Source organism: Pristis pectinata, chromosome 6 (assembly GCF_009764475.1).
Source record: "Pristis pectinata isolate sPriPec2 chromosome 6, sPriPec2.1.pri, whole genome shotgun sequence".
NCBI lineage: Eukaryota > Metazoa > Chordata > Chondrichthyes > Rhinopristiformes > Pristidae > Pristis > Pristis pectinata.
Genome location: NC_067410.1, coordinates 104,847,214 through 104,867,582, shown reverse-complemented (window position 1 = coordinate 104,867,582; position 20,369 = coordinate 104,847,214). Strand labels below are relative to the sequence as shown.

General features: G+C 46.3%; 3 protein-coding genes across 3 annotated transcripts in view; 2 read left to right on the top strand and 1 right to left on the bottom strand.

Moving 5' to 3' along the window:
* LOC127571939 (mediator of RNA polymerase II transcription subunit 12-like protein) overlaps positions 1–20,369 on the bottom strand; it is a 499,625-nt gene that overhangs the window by 224,376 nt on the left and 254,880 nt on the right. The window lies entirely within an intron of this gene.
* LOC127571942 (P2Y purinoceptor 14-like) lies at positions 846–6,684 on the top strand. The gene is made up of 2 exons (XM_052018707.1): positions 846–928; positions 4,924–6,684. The coding sequence occupies exon 2, from the start codon at positions 4,930–4,932 to the stop codon at positions 6,124–6,126; it is 1,197 nt and encodes a 398-aa protein (XP_051874667.1). The 5' UTR covers positions 846–928; positions 4,924–4,929; the 3' UTR covers positions 6,127–6,684.
* LOC127571944 (P2Y purinoceptor 14-like) lies at positions 17,617–20,277 on the top strand. Its single transcript, XM_052018709.1, has one exon. It carries the CDS (start codon positions 17,617–17,619, stop codon positions 18,676–18,678), a length of 1,062 nt encoding a protein of 353 aa, XP_051874669.1. The 3' UTR covers positions 18,679–20,277.

Genomic DNA, 20,369 nt, shown 5'->3' with positions numbered 1-20,369 from the left:
ACTCCTCTTAAATCTGCTTCCAATGCCTTTTCAGTCAGCGCATCCCAAATCACAGCAACTTTGACCTGAAACATTAGCTCGGTTTCTCCCTCTGCAGATGCTGCCTGACCTGATGCGTGTTCCCGGCATCATCTGTTATTGTTTCTGATTTTCAGCATCTGCAGGTTTTTTTTGTGTTAACTGGAGGGCAGAATTTGATTGCTCTACAAAAGAGGTTATTAAACTGGAAAGAGTGCAGAAAAGATTAACAAGGATGCTGCCAGGACTTGAGGGACTGTGTTACAGGGAGAGGTTGGACAGGCTGGGACTTTATTCCTTCGAGCGTAGTAGACTGACAGGTGATTTTATAGAGGTGCATAAAATCATGAAGGGCATAGATAGGGTGAATGCGCTCAGTCTTTCACTCCACTCCCCACCCCAGAGCTGGGATATCAAGAACTGGAGAGCATAGGTTTAAGATGAGAGGGGAAAGATTTGAGAGGAACTTGAGGGGTAACTTTTGTTTTACACACAAAGTGTGGTATGTATGTGGAATGAGCTGCCAGAGGAAGTGGTTGAGACGAGTACAATAACAACTTTTAAAAGACAGTTGGACAGGAACATGAATTGGGAAGGTTTGGAAGGTTATGGCACAAATGGAACCAGCTTAGATAAGGCATCTTGGCTGGCATGTACCAGTGGGGCCGAAGGGCCTTTTTCCACGCTGTATGACTCTATTTATAACTTGATGACTCTACCATCAAAAGTCAGGAAACATCAACTTCCTCAAAATCTTCATGACTGCTCAAGGGTGACACATTATCTGTTGTTCATTTGCTCAGTGAATTCTCTGAAGGAAGGCAGGGGTCCACTAGCTTTAGGCTAGCTTGCACAGGCTGGAATTCGCACAGTTGGAAAGGAAACTTCGGAAAGAATATTCTTGACTGGAGTAAGTGATGATTTTCAATTGTGTTTATGTAAAATTTGAAAATAAATGGGTTATTGTAAAGAGAAACTTAAAAATGATATGGAAACATTGCAACTTGCTGCCATGCATGTGATACAAACTAATGGGACTGAAAATTGAGCTCTTTAAGGAGACGACACTATCAGATGTACATTCTCAATTGCTTGGGTTGACAAAACAGAAACTGAAGAAGCACTTTATTTCTCTGGAACCTCAAACCAGGAAGAAAAAAGATTTCAAAATGCATAACAACATTCAAAAATAGGAAATTTAGATGTGCAAGTTCTAAAGTTTCCAGCTCGAAAACCATAGAGTACAACAGTCATAAGGATTAGGATTTGCATACATGATAAACTCAAATTTCAAAATATTGATGAATTCATTTGTTGGTTTATTGAAGCAATTAAGAAGGGGTTCCAAGCCAAGGTGGGGAACAGACGTCGAGAACAGAAGATCAGGGCAAATGTGATTGGAGACAGACCTTGTGGGTTCTCCACAATAAACTGAGGTTTTGATGTTTTAAAGAATAAGATATAGAGTTCCAATTTTTTCCCAATTGCATCATTGAGGGCATTGGGCTTTCTTGATTTAAGCACTGCTGTACATGACAGGACAGCAAGGTTTGAGGTCTAGCTAATTCAGAATTGTCTACCTGCACTGCACTTTCTCTGTAAATGCAACACTATGTTTTGCATTGTTTTCTTTTTATTTCTTCCGTGTAATTATGTATAGCATGATCTGTCTGGATGGCATGCAAAAAAGCTTTTTGCTGTATCTCGGTACATGTGACAATAATAAACCAATAAATGGATCAGAAATGATCCAGGCTTGTAACTGGGTTAAACTGAGGTCAGGGTTGGGATGGGGAGGGAATGTGAAGGAGGGAAAGGGAGAAGCGGGCAACATTACCACTGCTGAGAAGCAAGAAAGTAGCAGACAACGTTCTGCAAGCAGCAAGGGTGGAGAGAGGGGAGGAAGGCAGTCAGTCTCAGGGACCAATGTATCAGACAGCATCCTGCAAGCAGAGAGGGTGCAGAGAGGGGAGGAAGGTGGCCAGTTTCAGGAAATAATGTAGACTGATGAAGCATTTAACCGGTGATGTGGAGGTGTCTATGGATTTGGTTCCTTTGGTCAACATTGGGAGGCCGTTGCCTCAATCGTACAAAATCAACTTCGGCAACAAAGGTGAATCATTCCCCACAAATATCGAAAATTACTTGTTTACTCCCTAACATGCTCCACTCACTCATGTTCCAAATGAAAATGCTGGAAACATTCAGCTGTGGCAGCAGCTGTGGAAAGAAAAACAGGATTAGCTGTTTAGGTCGTTGGAACTGGGAAAGAGAAAAACTGGTTTGAAATTGCAGCGAAGTAGTGGGGAGGTGGGACTATCTGTGGGGCTGGAGTTGCTATGGGGGTCAGTGGTGGGTATGGGAGCAGTTCAAGAGTGATAACACAAACAAACTCAATGCAAAGTGCTGTGATATGTATGGCTGTCAGACATGCCCAGCAGGTCAGGCTGTGCTAATGCAGAAGGAGAAACTGAGCCAATAACAAATTTGGATGCCTTGCAGCAGAAATGACCAGTTCTAAAATCAGACAGAGTACTTGCAGTTGTGAAATACAAATAATGCCTCTGGAGAGCTGCAATGTGACCAGATGGAAGGTACGTTCCTCAAGCTTTGTTATAACAGTCCAGGAAACGACAGATAGATCACGGTGGAGGTGGAAAGCAGAATTGAAGTGGAGGGGCAACAGGGGTTCTCCAAATCACCCCTGTGCACTGAAAGCAAGTACCTCGCTAAATGGTCATCTGAGTTTGGTTCCTCCAATGCAGAGGTCACATTGTGAATGCAGTACATTAGATTGGAAGAGGTGTGAGTGAACGGGTGCTTCACCTGGAAGGACTGTTTCTGTTTCTGGATAGTGGGAAGGAGAGAGGTATAAGGACCAGTGTTGTACCTGCTGTGACTGCAGGGAAAAGTGCCTTTAAAGAAGTGGAATGGCTGGTGGGGCTGAAAGAGGAGGTCAGCGAATGGTCCCTTTGAAAGGCTGAAAGAGGAGGAAAGCGAAAGGTGTGTCTGGTGGTGGAATCTCACTGAAGCTGGCAGAACTTGCACAGCATGATCCATTGAACATGGTGGCTGGTGGGTGGAAGATGAGAACCAGGGGATCTCCATCCTTATTGTGTCTAGGGGAAGGGCTGAGAACAGGTGTACTGGAGGTAGATGCCATGTGGACAAGGGTTCTGTCACAGTTCAGGAAGAAGTAAGTCTGTCCCAGTTCTGACGGCCTGAACCGTTATAGTCTGTGTCGCTTTCACAGATGCTCACTGACTGGCTGAGTGAGCCAACGTTTTCGGCTTTTATTTCAGATTTTCAGCATCTGCAGGTTTTTTTTTGACCTCCTTCGAATCTGACAGCAGAGAAACCGGCCATTCAGTCCACCAAGTCCATGCCAGCCATCAGTGATCCCCTTTTATTCTCGCCACATTCCTACATAGCCAGGGTAATTCACGGTAATCAATTAACTTACGGTAACGATTAACTCGCGGTAATCCATCCACGAGGAACCTTTGAGGGTGGTTTGATGGACGGCACAACATGGTGGGCCGAAGGGCCTGTTTTGTGCTGTATGGTTCTATGGATCCTGACCTCCGGCGCTGACTGTGTAGATTTTACATGTTCTCCCTGTGACTGCGTGGGATTCCTCTGGGGATCCAGCTTCCCCTAATGTTACAAAGGCGTGAGAGTTGATAGAGTAACTGGCCACTGGAAATCAAATCCTTGTGTGGGTGAGTGGTAGAGTCTGAGGGAACTTCATGAGAATATGGGAAAGATAAAAGGAGTGAAAACAAAAAATTCTAAATGAACCTTAGTAAAGCATTCAACAAGGTCCTTCACGATAGGCTGATCCAAAAGATGGGATCCAAGGCAACTTGCTAGATTGGATTCAAAATTATCCTGAGGGTAGTAGTGGAGGTGTGTTATTCTGACTGACCAGCAGTGTTCCTCAGGGATCGCTGCTGGGACCTCTCTTGTTACTTAAATATATGATGGAACAAAAATGTAGGTGGGCTGAATTACTAAGTCTGCAGATGGCACAAAAATTGGCACAGTTGTGGATAGTGAGGAAGGCTGTCAAAGGATATAGACCAGTTGGAAATGTAAGCAGAGAGATGGCACGGAGTTTAATCTGGCTAAATGCAAGGTGTGGCACTTCGGGAGGTAAAATGCAAGATGAAAGTATACAGTAAATGGCAGGGTCCTTTGGAAAAGAGATGTACAGAGGGATCTTGGGGTGTAAATCCAAAACTCCCTGAGGGTGACAACACAGTAGATAAGGCAGTAAAGGCAGCATACGGCATACATGCCTTTATCAGATGACAGCAAGATTACGCCACATTACAGGAAAAGTGTGGAGCCTTCAGAGAGGGTGCAGAGGAAGCTGGCTGAATGAGAGACTATTAACTAAAGGAGAGATTGGACAAACTTGCACTGTTTTCCCTGGAGCACTGGAGGCGACCTGACAGAAGTTTACAAAATTAGGAGATGCAGAGGTAGGGTAAAGAGAGTCAGGGGAGGCGATAGAAGCAGATATGACAGAAGTGTTTAAGAGGCATATAGACAGAAATTGGCATCACAGTCGGCACAGACATCATGGGTTAAAGGGCTTGTTCCTGGTTCTAAGTTCTAAGAACCTGGTACTGTTCTAAGGTTTAAGTGGGAAATATAAAATAAGAACTGAAATGCTAGAAGTACTCAACAGGTCAACCCACATCAAACAGAATAAAATGGAATTCATGTAGAACAGATGGAAATAGTTGCTTGGTGGTCGGTGTAGACTCTGTGGGCCAAAGTGGCCATTTCCTTGCTGTATAATTCTATGACTCCTTCCAGTTACTATGATATTCTATTCTTTGGATAGAATCTATCCATTTCCTAAATTTTCATTCTCTTTCTGTTTCTCTCATTCAGTCAGAAATGAACAACAGCAAACACTCTTCCAACATTACGAACTGCAGTGATTTGCGTAACCCAACTGTGACCAGAATGGTCATTCCCCTCTTGTATGTCATTGTCTTCATTGGAGGATTCCTGCTGAATGTATTGGCTGCCTGGATCTTCTGCCAAATACCAAGTCAGTCCAGCTTTGTGATTTACCTCAAAAACATTGTGGCAGCTGACCTGCTGCTGGTAGTTACACTTCCGTTCAAAATCCTCTCCACTTCACCTCACCGGATCTGGCAGTTGGAAGCCTTTGTGTGTCGTTACTCTGCTGTCATGTTCTACACTAGCATGTACATCAGCATAATATTCCTCGGCCTGATCAGCCTCGACCGGTACCTGAAGATTGTGCAACCTCAGAAAATCCTCGTTGTGCAGAAAGTAACAGTTGCCAAAGCGATCAGTGTGGGATGCTGGGTGTTCATGCTGAGCTTTGCCCTGCCAAGTATTGTTTTGACCAACAAGGTCCCCACAGTACAAACTGCAGCAGCATGCATGAAGCTCAAAAGCAAGATGGGGGTCGCTTGGCATCATTTTATAATTATCAAATGCAAAGTTATTTTCTGGATTGTGTTTGTCCTTCTCACTCTGTGTTATTTAGCCATCTTAAAGAAAATATATTGGTCCAAACAAAAATTTCAGAAGGACTCTAGCACCGTGGTAAAGAAAGCTAACCGCAACATTTTTAGCATCCTGGGGGTCTTCTTCGTCTGCTTTGTGCCGTACCAATTTATCAGGATCCCTTACGACAGAAGGCGATTGACCAAGCATGACTGTGCAACACTCAACAGCCTGTATTATGCGAAGGAGTTCACACTGTTCCTGTGCGCATTTAACGTTTGCCTCGATCCAGTCATCTACTTCCTTCTGTGTAAATCCTTCACCAAACTGCTGTGTAGAAAGTTGAAACTGAAAAGAAGCCTGACCATCAAAACGGGTGAAGTGAGGAACAAACCACAGTCCAGTAACACCTCCAACCAATCCCCCATTTCCAGCCAAGTAATGGTCGAACTTGTCAAGACAAATTCTTCCCGACTTCCCTCTGATAAAAGTACCATGAAATCTATTCGGATCAACATACCACAGAAGTCACCAGCAGTTTCAACGTTATCCTCTCAAGTTGAACAAAATGAAAAGGGCACAAAAGCATTATACGTCTCTCACATTTTCTAACCACCCACCCAAGAGAGCCAATATTTTCCTCCAAAATTCCTCTGGCGATAACTCCTCATTTACTTTCTTGAACTTTCCTACAATAAGTGTGTTTAGTTAATTCCTCCCATTTCCCAAATGATGATCAAGGAAAGCATAATTAAGTGGGTCACAATCGAACATAAAAGAAACATATCCATTCGTTGTTCCCCCCAACCCCCAAAATGGTCCGCTGTCTGCCAGGTGGCGATGGCCCCAATGGGTTCACCAACAGGCCTTTACAATGGAAAGCAAAGTGCTTTGGTAATTCTACACCTCATCAAGTTGGTGTCAGATACCACCAAAATGACGTATTGTAGTGACTCACCGTCTGAGCAAGCGAACCGGCTCGACGGTCAGGTCGCGCATCGTCGGAGCAGCGAGGCCCAAGATGGCGTTGGGCCTTCGTCTTCCCCGAGCGACGGGGAGGACCCGCACGCGGGAAAAGTTTGATGACGTAGCGCATATGTCATCTCCATTTTCGGTGGTCGGGAACCGTTCCTCTTAAAAGGCCCGTGCAAGGCGGGAAAATAAATTAGTTTTGTTCTGCAGCCCACCGACTAGTGTCTTGCTTTCACATCGCGGTAGCAGCCACTACGTTGGTGACCCCGACGGTCCAAATAGATTTTGGACCTGCACAATGGACGACAACACAGCAGCCAATGCAGTGGCACTCAGGCTGTCCACCTTTTGGATGCTTCGGCCCAGTGTCTGGTTCAACCAGGCTGAAGCACAATTCCAACTTCGGCAAATCACCTCCAACTCCACAAAGTACTACCACGTGGTCAGCTCTCTGGACCAGGAGACAGCCGCCCAGGTCAGAGACTTCACCTAGTCTCCTCCTCTGGAGGATAAGTACCTAGCTTTAAAAGACCTTCTTATTCGGACCTTCAGCCTCTCCTGTCGTGAGCGCGCTGCCCGCCTCCTTCATCTCGATGGCCTGGGGGCAGATCCCCATCGGCCCTAATGAACGAGATGCTGGCCTTGGCTGAGGGACATAAGCCTTGCCTAATGTTCAAACAGGCCTTCCTCGAACAACTACCCGAGGACATTCACCTGCTGTTGGCCAACGCCAATTTCAGCAACCCACGTGAGGTAGCTGCCCAGGCAGGTGTCCTGTGGAAGGCCAAACGTGAGAGCGGGTCGTCCATCAGCCAAATCGCCAGGCCGAAAGCCCAACGCCTACCTAAACCAGTCTCCAGCAACCGAGCAACCACACCCCAGAAACACAGACGACGGCACTGACGACCAGCTGTGTTTCTACCATCAGAGGTGGGGTGCTGAGGCCCGTCGATGCCGGCCACCCTGCAAGTTTCAGGGAAACGCCAGGGCCGGCCACCGCTGATGGCTACGACGGGGCCACCAACACAGCCTCCTATTCGTTCGGGACAAGCAGTCTGGGCGTCGTTTCCTCGTCAATACTGGAGCAGAGGTCAGTATTTTGCCCCCGACCGGCTGCAACACTCGTAACAGGCAACAAGGTCCTGTACTCAATGCCGCAAACGGCACAATGATACGGACTTTCGGTACCTGTACAGTTCAATTACAATTAGGCGACAGCCGTTTTACCTGGAACTTTACCCTTGCCGCCATCGCCCAGCCACTCCTGGGAGCCGATTTCCTTCGGGCCCACAGCCTGTTAGTCGACCTGCGAGGGAAGCGGCTAGTGCACTCCAGAACTTTCCAAACCTACCCCCTGGGAGAAGCCAGACTACCAGCCCCGCGCCTGGACGGCGTTTCCCTGTCTGGCAATGAGTTCACCAAGCTCCTAGCTGAGTTCCCATCGGTTTTGGCACCTCAGTTTACAAATTCGATACCCAAACACAGGGTGCAGCACCACATCATTACCACAGGGCCATCCCTTCATGCCCGAGCACAACTACTACCTCCAGACAAGCTCCACCTGGCAAAGGAAGAGTTCCGCCACATGGAGGAGCTGGGGATTGTTCGCAGGTCAGACAGCCCCTGGGCCTCCCCCCTGCACATGGTCCCCAAAGCCACCGGCGGGTGGAGGCCCTGCGGCGACTACCGCAGGCTGAATGATGCCACCACCCCAAACCGCTACTGCTTCCCTCACATCCAGAACTTCGCAGCGAACCTACACGGGGCCCACATCTTCTCCAAGGTGGACCTCGTCCGGGGATACCACCAAATCTCGGTCCACCCTGACGACGTCCCCGAAACTGCACTTATCACTCCATTCGGCCTCTTCGAATTCCTTCAAATGTCGTTTGGCCTTAAGGAATCTGTGCAGACTTTCCAGCGGCTGATGGACGCGGTAGGCCGAGACCTGGACTTCATGTTCATTTACTTAGATGACATACTAATCGCCAGCCGTAACCGCCAAGAACACCTTTCCCACCTCCGCCAACTGTACTCCCGTCTCCATGATTTCGGCCTCACTATCAACCCGGCCAAGTGCCAATTCGGACTCCACTCTATCGATTTCCTCGGCCACAGAATCACCAGCAAAGGAGCAATACCCCTACCCGCCAAGGTAGACGCTATCCGCAATTTTGCCCGCCCCAACACGGTCAAAGGCCTGCAGGAATTCCTGGGGATGGTCAACTTTTAGCATCGGTTCATCCCTGCAGCAGCCCGTATCATGCGCACTTTGTTCTCGCCGATGTCTGGCAAGGGCAAGGACATCGCCTGGAACGACAAGGCTGTGGCTGCCTTTGTTAAGGCCAAGGACGCCCTGGCAGACGTCGCGATGCTGGTACACCCTAGGACAGACGTCCCAACCGCCCTCACGGTGGACGCATCCAATACCGTGGTTGGTGGAGTACTGAAACAACTAATCGAAGGCCGTTGGCGACCCTTGGCATTTTTCAGCAGGCACCTTAGACCACCCGAACTGGAATACAGTGCTTTTGATCGGGAACTTCTAGCACTGTACCTGGCAGTCCAGCATTTCTGGTACTTTTTAGAAGGCAGGCCTTTCACTGCTTTCACTGACCATAAGCCTTTGTCCTTCACCTTCTCCAAGGTCTCCGATCCCTGGTCAACTCATCAGCAGCGACATTTGTCCTACATTTCCGAATTCACAACGGATATCCAACATGTCTCCGGAAAGGACAATGTCGTTGCTGACGCGCTCTCCAGACCGACCATCCACAGCCTGTCCCTGGGTGTTGAATACACGGCCCTGGCTGACGCACAGCAAGCCGACGACGAGCTGCCCAGCTACAGAACCACAGTCTCGGGCCTGCAGCTCCAAGATTTCTTAGTCGGTCCAGGTCAGCAGACCCTCCTTTGCGACATCACAACAGGTCAACCCCGCCCTATAGTTCCTGCAGCCTGGCAGAAACACGTTTTCGACTCGGTACACGGGTTGGCGCACCCGTCCATCAGATCAATTGTTCGACTGGTCGCCAGCAAGTTCGTCTGGCATGGCCTGCGCAAACAGGTCAGTGAGTGGGCCAGGATTTGTCCGCACTGCCAGACATCAAAAACCCAATGACACACCAAGGTCCTGCCACAGCAGTTCGAGCCTACCCGTAGAAGATTTGACTGCATCCATGTCAACCTCGTTGGTCCTCTACCAGTTTCAAGAGGAGCCCGGTACCTCCTTACCATCGTGGACCGGTTCACGAGGTGGCCAGAGGCAACCCCTCTATCCGACATCACGACTGATTCCTGCACCCGGGCACTGCTCACAACTTGGATCTCACGTTTTGGTGTTCCAGCCCACATCACTTCAGACAGGGGCACCCAGTTTACCTCCAGCCTCTGGTCTGCATTAGTGAACATGCTAGGGACGCAGCTGCACACCACCACGGCCTACCACCCTCAATCAAATGGGTTGGTGGAACGTTTCTACCGCCATCTGAAATCAGCCCTGATGGCCCGCCTGAAAGGTCCTAACTGGGTCGACGAACTGCCTTGGGTCCTGCTCAGCATACGCCCACGTTTCATCAGCTGAACTCGTGTACGGTGCGCCCCGGTCGTCCCAGGGGATTTCATACCAACCCTTCGGGGCCAAGAGGAACAATCCACGGCAGTCCTGGAAAGACTGCGCGAGAGGCTCGGCAGCTTGGCACCGATTCCCACTTCGCGGAATGGTCAAGCCCCATCCTGTGAGCCCAAGGAACTACAAGACTGTAAGTTCGTTTTCATTCGCAGGGGCACACCCCAGGCACCGTTGCAATGACCATACGAGGCGCCATTCCGGGTCATCAGGAATAATGGGTCCACCTTTATTTTGGACACTGGGGGCAAGGAAGAGGTCTTCATGACAGACCGCCTCAAACTGACCCATTTAGATCTACAACAACCAGTCGAGGTCGCAACACTGCGACGCAGAGGCCAACCTCCTAAGCAATGGCTAGCACAGCCCGTGAACCTTGGGGACCTGGGGGGGGGGGGGGTGGAGCTTGTGTAGTGACTCACTGTCCGAGCAAGCAAACCAGCTCGGCGGTCGGGTCGCGCATCACAAGGCCCAAGGTGGCGTTGGGCCTTCATCTTCCCCGAGCGACAGGGAGAACCCGCAAGCGGGAAAAGTTTGATGACATAGCGCATACATAATTTCCGTTTTCAGTGGGCGGGAACCGTTCCTCTTAAAAGGCCTGCACACGGCGGGAAAATAGATCAGTTTTGTTCTGCAGCCCACCGACTAGTATCTTGCTTTCACATCGCGGTAGCAGCCGCTACAATATTAAATTAAAAGAACCAGGAATTTGGCCCCTCAACCCAATTCATTAAGATCATGGCCGATCTGACCTTGGCTGCACCTGCACTTCCACAGAGTCATACAGACCAAGATTCAGACAAGATGCCAACAAGATTCTGATCCAAGTTAGTCCCATTGCCCACGTTTGGCCCATATCCCCCAAACCTTTCCTATCCATGTACCTGTCCAAGTACCTTTTAAATGTTGTTAATGTACCTGCCTCAACCATTACCTCTGGCAGCTCATTCCATATGCTGACAGCCCTCTGGGCGAAAAAGTTGCCCCTCAGGTTCCTATTAAATCTAACTTGAACCTCTGCCCTCTAGTTCTTGGTTCCCCAACCCTGGGAAAAAGACTGTGTGTATTCACCCTGTCTCTGCCCCTCATGATTTTATACACCTCTTTGAAATCACCCCTCATTCTCCTATGCTCCAATGAAAGGAATCTCAATGTGCTCAACCGCTCTCCATAACTCAGTCCCTTGATTCCGGGTACATCCTCATAAATCTCTGCACTCTTTCCAGCCTTACAGCATCTTTCCTACAACAGGGTGACCAAAACTGAACACAATACTCCAAATGCAGTCTCACTGGCCTTTCATGCCAGGTCCATTGAACCCTCGCTTTCCCTTTAGTCCAGAAACTTATTTAATAAACCCAAGGTATCACTTTCGACAAAGTGGGAAAGTTGAGAAATCCAGAGACGTAGGCACATGAAACTCGTTGACTCTGAGAGACAGCTGCAGTGGCAGTTGCACAATGTTTCAGCTCAAGATGTTAAACTGAGGTCCTTCTGTTTCAAGAGCAGGGAAACTGTGAAGAAAATCCTAACTTGGATGTTTATGACTGTTTCTGTGCAAAACAGAGGGAGAGGACTCAAGATGGCCAGATCCAGGTGTCCTAGATACACATGCATAAAATTATATGCAGAAGGAAATAAGTATGGAAATTTTGATAGAACTACATTAAGGTTGGAACATTGTATAAAATTTTTGACATTAAATTAACATCATTAGAAAATGTACAATGGAGACTTCCTCACATTAAGATCAATACAGTAAACTGATCCCTTCTGCCTACACAATGTCCACATCCCTCCATTCTCTGCACATTCACATGCCTATCCAAGAGCCTCTTAAATGCCTCTATAGTATCTGCCTCCACCACCTCTCCTGGCAGAACATTCCAGGCACCCACCACTCTCCATGTAAAAAAAACTTTGCCCTGTACATCTCCTTTGAATTTGGACTCAAAATGACCAGATCCAGGAGTCCTAGATACATATGCATAAAATTGCATGCACAAGGAAAATAAGTTTGTCAGTTTTGATACAACTACATTAAGATTGAAACATTGCATGAAATCATTGATATTAACTTAATGCCATTAGAAAACGTACAGTGGAGACTTCCTCACATTAAAATCAATAAAGTGATTCTTTATGAGAAACAATGGCTAATCTTTATGAGAAACAATGGTTAATCTTTATGAGAAACAATGGTTAAGAAGCTTGGAACCATAAAGTGTCAAGAGAGTTGCAGAAGTATGTAGTGATGGACTGCTTATATTCTTTGTCTATTGGTAACGAGACATACAGCTAGGATCGCCATTAGATGAAAGGAAATTAGAAGGAAATCATGAATGAGATACTGCAATGTCAGAAACCTTGGAGCTAAAATTGCTGGAAAGAGTCAGCAGGTAAGAATTACTTAACCTAAAATAACTGACACACATCTCATCTCATTAGTTTAATAAACTTAATGAGCTCAGTTTATTCCGACAGCACAACTGCAGCACTATCACAATATGCAATGCAGCTCAGGTTGTGCAATAGCTGGACAGTGGCCACTTTCAGGAAGCTAAGGGAAGAGAGAGGCAACTTGGGCAGCTGCTAATGGATACTGTACTTTAGCCAAACATCCGCCTTGAAAGACTTCGGCCCACCAAGTCCATGCCAACCATTAAGTGCTCAGTTACATTAACCACACTCCAATCCCACTTTACTGTCACATATTCTCGTCAATTCCTGTCAGACTCCACCGCTTGCCTCATACAGCGACTTTTCTCAGTCTGTGTTCAATTAGATTTCCCTCCGATTTGTGGTAGGATTTGCATGCAAATGCCTCGATCTAGAGACAATTTACAGTGGCCAATCAACTACCAACCTGTGCGCCTTTGGGATGTGTGAGGAACCCCAGGTGAACACAGGCAGCAGCTCTACTACCTGGTGCCACTCCTTCTAAATCTGCTTCCAATGTCTTTTCAGGCAGCACATTCCAAATCACAGCAACTTTGACCTGAAACATTAAGCTCGGTTTCTCTCTCCACAGATGCTGCCTGACCTGCTGAGTATTCCCAGTATCGTCTGTTTTTGTTTCTGATTTTCAGCATCTGTGGGTTTTCTCTGATTTTCGTTTACTGGTGTGCACTGACAAACACTCAGTTTCAGTGTCGACTAGATGACCAAATTTGATTGCTCTATGCTTAAAAGTGAGGAAGTAACAACTTCCTCAAAATCTTCATGACCGCTCAAGGGTGACAAATTTGCTACGCGTAACCTGCTGTTTATCTGCTCGGTAACTTCTCTGAACGAAGATAGAGACCTGATACTTTCCATGGGTGCACTCATTTTAGGCTAGCTTGCACAGGCTGCAATTTGCACCATTGGAAAGGAAACCTTCGAAAGGATATCTTGACCCAAGTAAGTGATGATTTTTGATCATTCTTACACAAACATTTTTAAATAAATTAGTTATTGTAGGAGAGAATGTTTAGAAAAAAATAATGGGATCAAAAATCAAGCCCTTTATGGAGATGACACTATCAGACATACTTTCACAATTGCTAAATTGGAAGTGCATGTTAGTAGGCTTGACAAAACAGAAGCTGAAGAAGCACTTTATTACTTCGGAGACACAAAGCCAAAAGAACAAAAAATAGAATTCATCACATTTGGTGGAATCTATTCAAAATGCATAAGGACATTCAAAAATAGGAAATTTGGACATGTAAGGAATCAGTTCTAAAGTTTAAAGTTTGCAAAAACTGCAGTTGAAAATCATACAAGAGTTTTGATTGTAAGGATTAGGATTTGCATACCTGACAAGCTCAAATTTCAAAATACTGATGAATTCAATTGTTGGTTTACTGAAGCAATTAAGAAAGGGTTGCTGGCCAAGGTGCGGGGCAGATACCAAGAACAGATCAGGAGGTTGAATGGAAATGGAGGCAGACCTTGTGGGTTCTGTACAGTAAACTGAGGTTTTGATGTTTTAAGAATGATAAGATATAGAGTTCAACTTTTTTTTTCCCAATTGCATCATTGTGGACTTTGGGCTTTTTCAATTGGAGAACTGCTATACCTGCCAGGGCAGCAAGGTTTATCCAGCCAGTGCAGAATTGTTTGCCTGCACTGCACTTTCTCCGTAACTGCAACGCTATATTCTGCATTGTTTTCTTTTTACTGCATCGATGTAATTATGTATAGCATGATCTGTCTGGACAGCACAAAAGCTTTTTGCTGTATCTTGGTACATGTGACAATAATAAACCAATAAATGGATCAGAGATGATCCAGGCTTGTAACTGGGTTAAACTGAGGTCAGGGTTGGGATGGGGAGGGAATGTGAAGGAGGAAAAGGGAGAAGCGGGCAACATTACCACTGCTGAGAAGCAAGAAAGTAGCAGACAACGTTCTGCAAGCAGCAAGGGTGGAGAGAGGGGAGGAAGGCAGTCAGTCTCAGGGACCAATGTATCAGACAGCATCCTGCAAGCAGAGAGGGTGCAGAGAGGGGAGGAAGGTGGCCAGTTTCAGGAAACAATGTAGACTGATGAAGCATTTAACCGGTGATGTGGAGGTGTCTACGGATTTGGTTCCTTTGGTCAATATTGGGAGGCCGTTGCCTCAATCGTACAAAATCAACTTCGGCAACAAAGGTGAATCATTCCCCACAAATATCGAAAATTACTTGTTTACTCCCTAACATGCTCCACTCACTCATGTTCCAAATGAAAATGCTGGAAACATTCAGCTGTGGCAGCAGCTGTGGAAAGAAAAAACAGGATTAGCTGTTTAGGTCGTTGGAACTGGGAAAGAGAAAAACTGGTTTGAAGTTGCGGCGAAGTAGTGGGGAGGTGGGACTATCTGTGGGGCTGGAGTTGCTATGGGGGTCAGTGGTGGGTATGGGAGCAGTTCAAGAGTGATAACACAAACAAACTCAATGCAAAGTGCTGCGATATGTATGGCTGTCAGACACGCCCAGCAGGTCAGGCTGTGCTAATGCAGAAGGAGAAACTGAGCCAACATCAAATTCGGATGCCTTGCAGCAGAAATGACCAGTTCTAAAATCAGGTAGAGTACTTGCAGTTGTGAAACACACATACTGCCTCCGGAAGGCTGCAGTCTCACCAAATGGAAGACATGTTCCTCAACCTTCTATCGGGTTTTGTTAGAACAGTCCAGGAAGTGACGGACAGATAGATCACGGTGGAGGTGGAAAGCAGAATTGAAGTGGAGGGGCAACAGGGATTCTCCAAATCACCCCTGTGCACTGAAAGCAAGTACCTCGCTGAATAGTCATCTGAGTTTGGTTCCTCCAATGCAGAGGTCACATTGTGAATGCAGTACATTAGATTGGAAGAGGTGCAAGTGAATGGATGCTTCAGCTGGAAGGACTGTTTCTGTTCCTGGATAGTGGGAAGGAGAGAGGTAAAAGGACTGCTGTTACATCTCTCTCCCCTCTCACCTTAAACCTATGCCCTCTAGTTCTTGATTCCCCAACCTTGGGAAAAAGGACTGTGTGCGTTCCCCTTTTCTATGCCCCTCATGATCTTATACACCTCTATATGACCACCCCTCATTCTCCTACGCTCCAATGAGAAAAGTCCCAGCCTGCTCAACATCTCTCCGTAACTCAGTCCCTCAAGTCCCGGCAACATCCTCATAGATCTCCTCCGCACTCTTTCCAGCTTAATGGCATCTTTCCTATAGTGGGGTGACCAAAACTGAACACAATATTCCAAAGTGTGATGTCATACCTTCCAGTGCTGTCAGAGACAGATCCTCTGCAACAGGAAGGTTGGTCAGGAGGAGAATAAGTCGGTCTTTCCCTTGCAACAAACAATCTTTTGCAGGAACTCAGTGAGTTGAGCAGCATCTATTGAGGGAAGGTAATTGTCGACAGCATAATCAAAAACCCCTCCCACCGTGGACATTCATACAAAAACCTGAAAGCACATACCACCAGGCTCAAGGACAGCTTCTACCCGGCTGTTATAAGATTCTTGAACAGACCGCTTGTACAATAAGATGGACTCTTGACCTCACAATCCACCTTATCGTGGCCCTTGCACCTTATTGTCTGTCTGTACTACACTTTCTCTGTAACTGTAACACTATATTCTGCATTCTGTTATTGTTTTCCCTTGTATGACCTCAATGTACTGATGTTTTGAAATGATCTGTATGGATGGTTTGCAAGATTAAGTTTTTCACTGTACCTCGGTACGTGTGACAATAATAAACCAATGCCAATACCACCTCCTGTGGTTGCAGGGAAAAGTGCCTTTAAGAAGTGGAGTGGCTGGTGAGGACGAAAGAGGAGGTCAGGAAATGGTCCCTTTGAAAGGCTGAAAGGAGAGGAAAGTGGAAGGTGTGTCCGGTGGTGGAATCTCACTGAAGGTGGCAGAAATTGCATAGAGTGATCCGTTCAACATGGTGGCCGGTAGATGAGAACCAGGGGATCTCCATCCTTATTGTGTCAAGGGGAGGGGCTGAGAGCAGGAGTACAGGAAGAAGATGGCATGTGGACAAGGTTTCTGCAACAGTTCAGGAAGAAGCAAGTCTTTCCCAGTTCTGACGACCTGAGCCGTTATAGTCTGTTTCTCCTTCCACAGATGCTGACTGACTGGCCAAGTGTTTCCAATATTGTCTGCTTTTTCCTCCTCCTTCTTCAGCCCTTTGCCTCTTCTACAGCTCTCAGCTTCTTACATCACTCCCTTTCATCCTCCCTCTCACCTGGACTCATTTATCACCTGCCAGCATGTGCTCCTCCCCCTCCCCCCACCTTCTTATTCTGGCTTCTGCCCTCTTCCTTTCCAGTCCTGATGAAGGGTCTCGACCTGAAACATCAACTGTTCATTTCCCTCCATAGATGCTGCCTGACCCGCTGAGTTCCTCCAGCATTTTGTGTGTTGCTCCAGATTCCAGCATCTGCAAAATCTTGTGTCATTGTCGGCTTTTATTTCAGATTTCCAGCATCTGCAGGCTTTTTTTTACTTCCTTCTAGTCTGACAGCACAGGAACAAGCAATATCTTTCTCCCATTATATACCAGATTTTCTATCCAATACTGGAGGGCATGCATTTAAGGTGAGAGGGGGTAGGTTCAGAACAGACGTGAGGGGTATGTTTTTTACTGAGAGAGTGGTGGATGCCTGGAATGCGTTGCCTGATAGGGTGGTGGAGGCAAATTCACTGGGGGCTTGGATGAGCACACGAATGAGAGGAAAATGGAGGAATATCGGCATTCTGTAGGTTGGAGGGAATAGCTATGTCGGCACAACACTGTGGGCTGAAGGGCCTGTTCTCTGCTCTACTGTTCTGTATTCTATGCAAATAGAATAAAATGGCATTAATGAAGAATCGATGTAAATGGCTACTTGATGGTCAGTGTGAACCCTGTTGGGCTAAAGTGGCCATTTCTTGCTGTATAACTCTATGACTCCTTCGAGTCACTATGATATTCTATTCTTAGATTGCCTAAATTTTCGTTCCCTTTCTGCTTCTCTCATTCATTCAGAAATGAACAACAGCAAAAACTCTTCCAACGTTATGAACTGCAGTGAATTGCGTAACCCCACTGTGACCAGAGTGGTCATTCCCCTCCTGTACGTCATTGTCTTCATTGGAGGATTCCTGCTGAATGTATTGGCTGCCTGGATCTTCTGCCACGTTCCAAATAAGTCCAGCTTTGTGATTTACCTCAAAAACATTGTTGCAGCTGACCTGCTGCTGGTAGTTACACTTCCATTTAAAATCCTCTCCGGGTCATCTCTCGGGACCTGGCAGTTGGAAGCCTTTGTGTGTCGTTACTCTGCTGTCATGTTCTACACTAGCATGTACATCAGCGTAATATTCCTCGGCCTGATCAGCCTCGACCGGTACCTGAAGATTGTACAACCTCAAAAAATCCTCGTCGTGCAGAAAGTAACAGTTGCCAAAGTGATCAGTGTGGGATGCTGGGTTTTCATGGTGAGTTTTGCCCTGCCAAATATCATTTTGACCAACAAGGTCCCCACAGTGCACACTGCAGCAGAATGCATGAATTTGAAAAGCGAGATTGGGAAAACTTGGCACAATTTTATAATTATCAACTGCCAAGTTGTTTTCTGGATTGTGTTTGTCCTTCTCACTCTGTGTTACTTAGCCATCTTAAAGAAAATATATTGGTCCAAACAAAAATTTCAGGACTCTAGCACCGTGGTAAAGAAAGCTAACCGCAACATTTTCAGCATCCTGGGGGTCTTCTTCGTCTGCTTTGTGCCGTACCAAATTGTCAAGATCCCTTACGACAAAAAACGATTGACCAAGCATAACTGTGCAATACTCAACAGCCTGTATTATGCGAAGGAGTTCACACTGTTTCTGTGCGCATTTAACGTTTGCCTCGATCCAGTCATCTACTTCCTCCTGTGTAAATCCTTCACTAAACAGTTGTGCAGAAAGTTGAAAACGAAAAGGCAGTTGACCATCAAAACGGGTGAAGTGAGGAACAAGCCACAGTCCAGTAACACCTCCAACCAAACCCCCGTTTCCAGCAATGTAATGGTTGACCTACACAAATTCTCCCCGACTTCCCTCTGATACAAGTACCATGGAATCTAATCTGATCAACATACCACAGAAGTCTCCAGCAGCTTCAAGGTTATCCTCTCAAGTTGAACAAAATGAAAAGGGCACAAAAGCATTATACGTCTCTCACATTTTCTAACCACCCACCCAAGAGAGCCAATTCTTTCCTCCAAAGTTCCTCTGGTGATAATTCCTCATTTGCTTTCTTGAACTTTCCTACAATAAATGTGTTTAGTTAATTCCTCCCGTTTCTCAAATGATGGTCAAGGAAAGCATAATTAAGCGGGTCACAATTGAACATAAAAGAAACATTACCATTCGTTGTTCCCCCCAACCCCCAAAATGGTCCGCTGTCTGCCAGGTGGCGATGGCCCCAATGGGTTCACCAACAGGCCTTTACAATGGAAAGCAAAGTGCTTTGGTAATTCTACACCTCAACAAGTCGGTGTCGGATACCACCAGAAAGACACATTAAAATAAAAAGAACCCAGAATTTGGCCCCTCAACCCAATTCATTGAGATCATGACCAATCTGACATTGGCATCACCTGCACTTCCATAGAGTTATACAGCACGGAAACTGACCCAGTGGTCCAATAGGTCAATGCCAATCAAGATTCTCATCTAAGCTGGTCCTATTTGACCGCATGTGGCCCATATACCTCTAAACCTTTCCCATCCATGTACCTGTCCAAGTACCTTTTAAATGATGTTAATATTTAAACCACTTCCTCTGGCAGCTCATTCCATATACCGACCACCCTGTGAGTGAAAAGGTTGCCCCTCAGGTTTCTGTTAAATCTCTCCCCTCTGCCCTCTAGTTCTTGGTTCCCCAACCCTGGGAAAAAGACTGTACGCATTCACCGTGTCTCTGTCCCTCATGATTTTATACACCTCTTTGAAATCACCCCTCATTCTCTTATGCTCCAATAAAAGAAATCCCAACATGCTCAACCTTTCTCCATAACACAGTCCCTCGAGTACCAGCAATGTCCTCATAAATCTGTGCACTCTTTCCAGCCTTATGTCATCTTTCCTACAACAGGGTAACCAAAACTGAACACAATATTCCAAATGCGGCCTCACTGGCCTTTCATGCTAGGTCCATTGAACCCTCACTTTCCCTTTAGTTCAGAAAGATATATAATAAACCCAAGATATCACCTTCGACATAGTGGGAAAGTTGAGAAATCCAGAGACGTAGGCACATGAAACTCGCTGACTCTGAGAGACAGCTGCAGTGGCAGTTGCACAATGTTTCAGCACAAGATGTTAAACTGAGGTCCTTCTGTTTCAAGAGCAGGGAAACTGTGAAGAACATCCTAACTTGGATGTTTATGACTGTTTCTATGCAAAACAGAGGGAGAGGTCACTCAAGATGGCCAGATCCAGATGTCCTAGATACACATGCTTAAAATTATATGCAGAAGGAAAATAAGTATGGAAATTTTGATAGAACTACATTAACGTTGGCACATTGTATAAAATGTTTGACATTAAATTAACACTGGAAAATGTACAATGAAGACTTCTTCACATTAAGATCAATAAAGTAAACTGATCCCTTCTGCCTACACAATGTCCATATCCCTCCATTCTCTGCACATTCATGTGCCTAGCGAAGAGCCTCTTAAACACCTCTATCGTATCTGCCTCCAGCACACCTCCTGGCAGCACATTCCAGGCATCCACCACTCTCTACG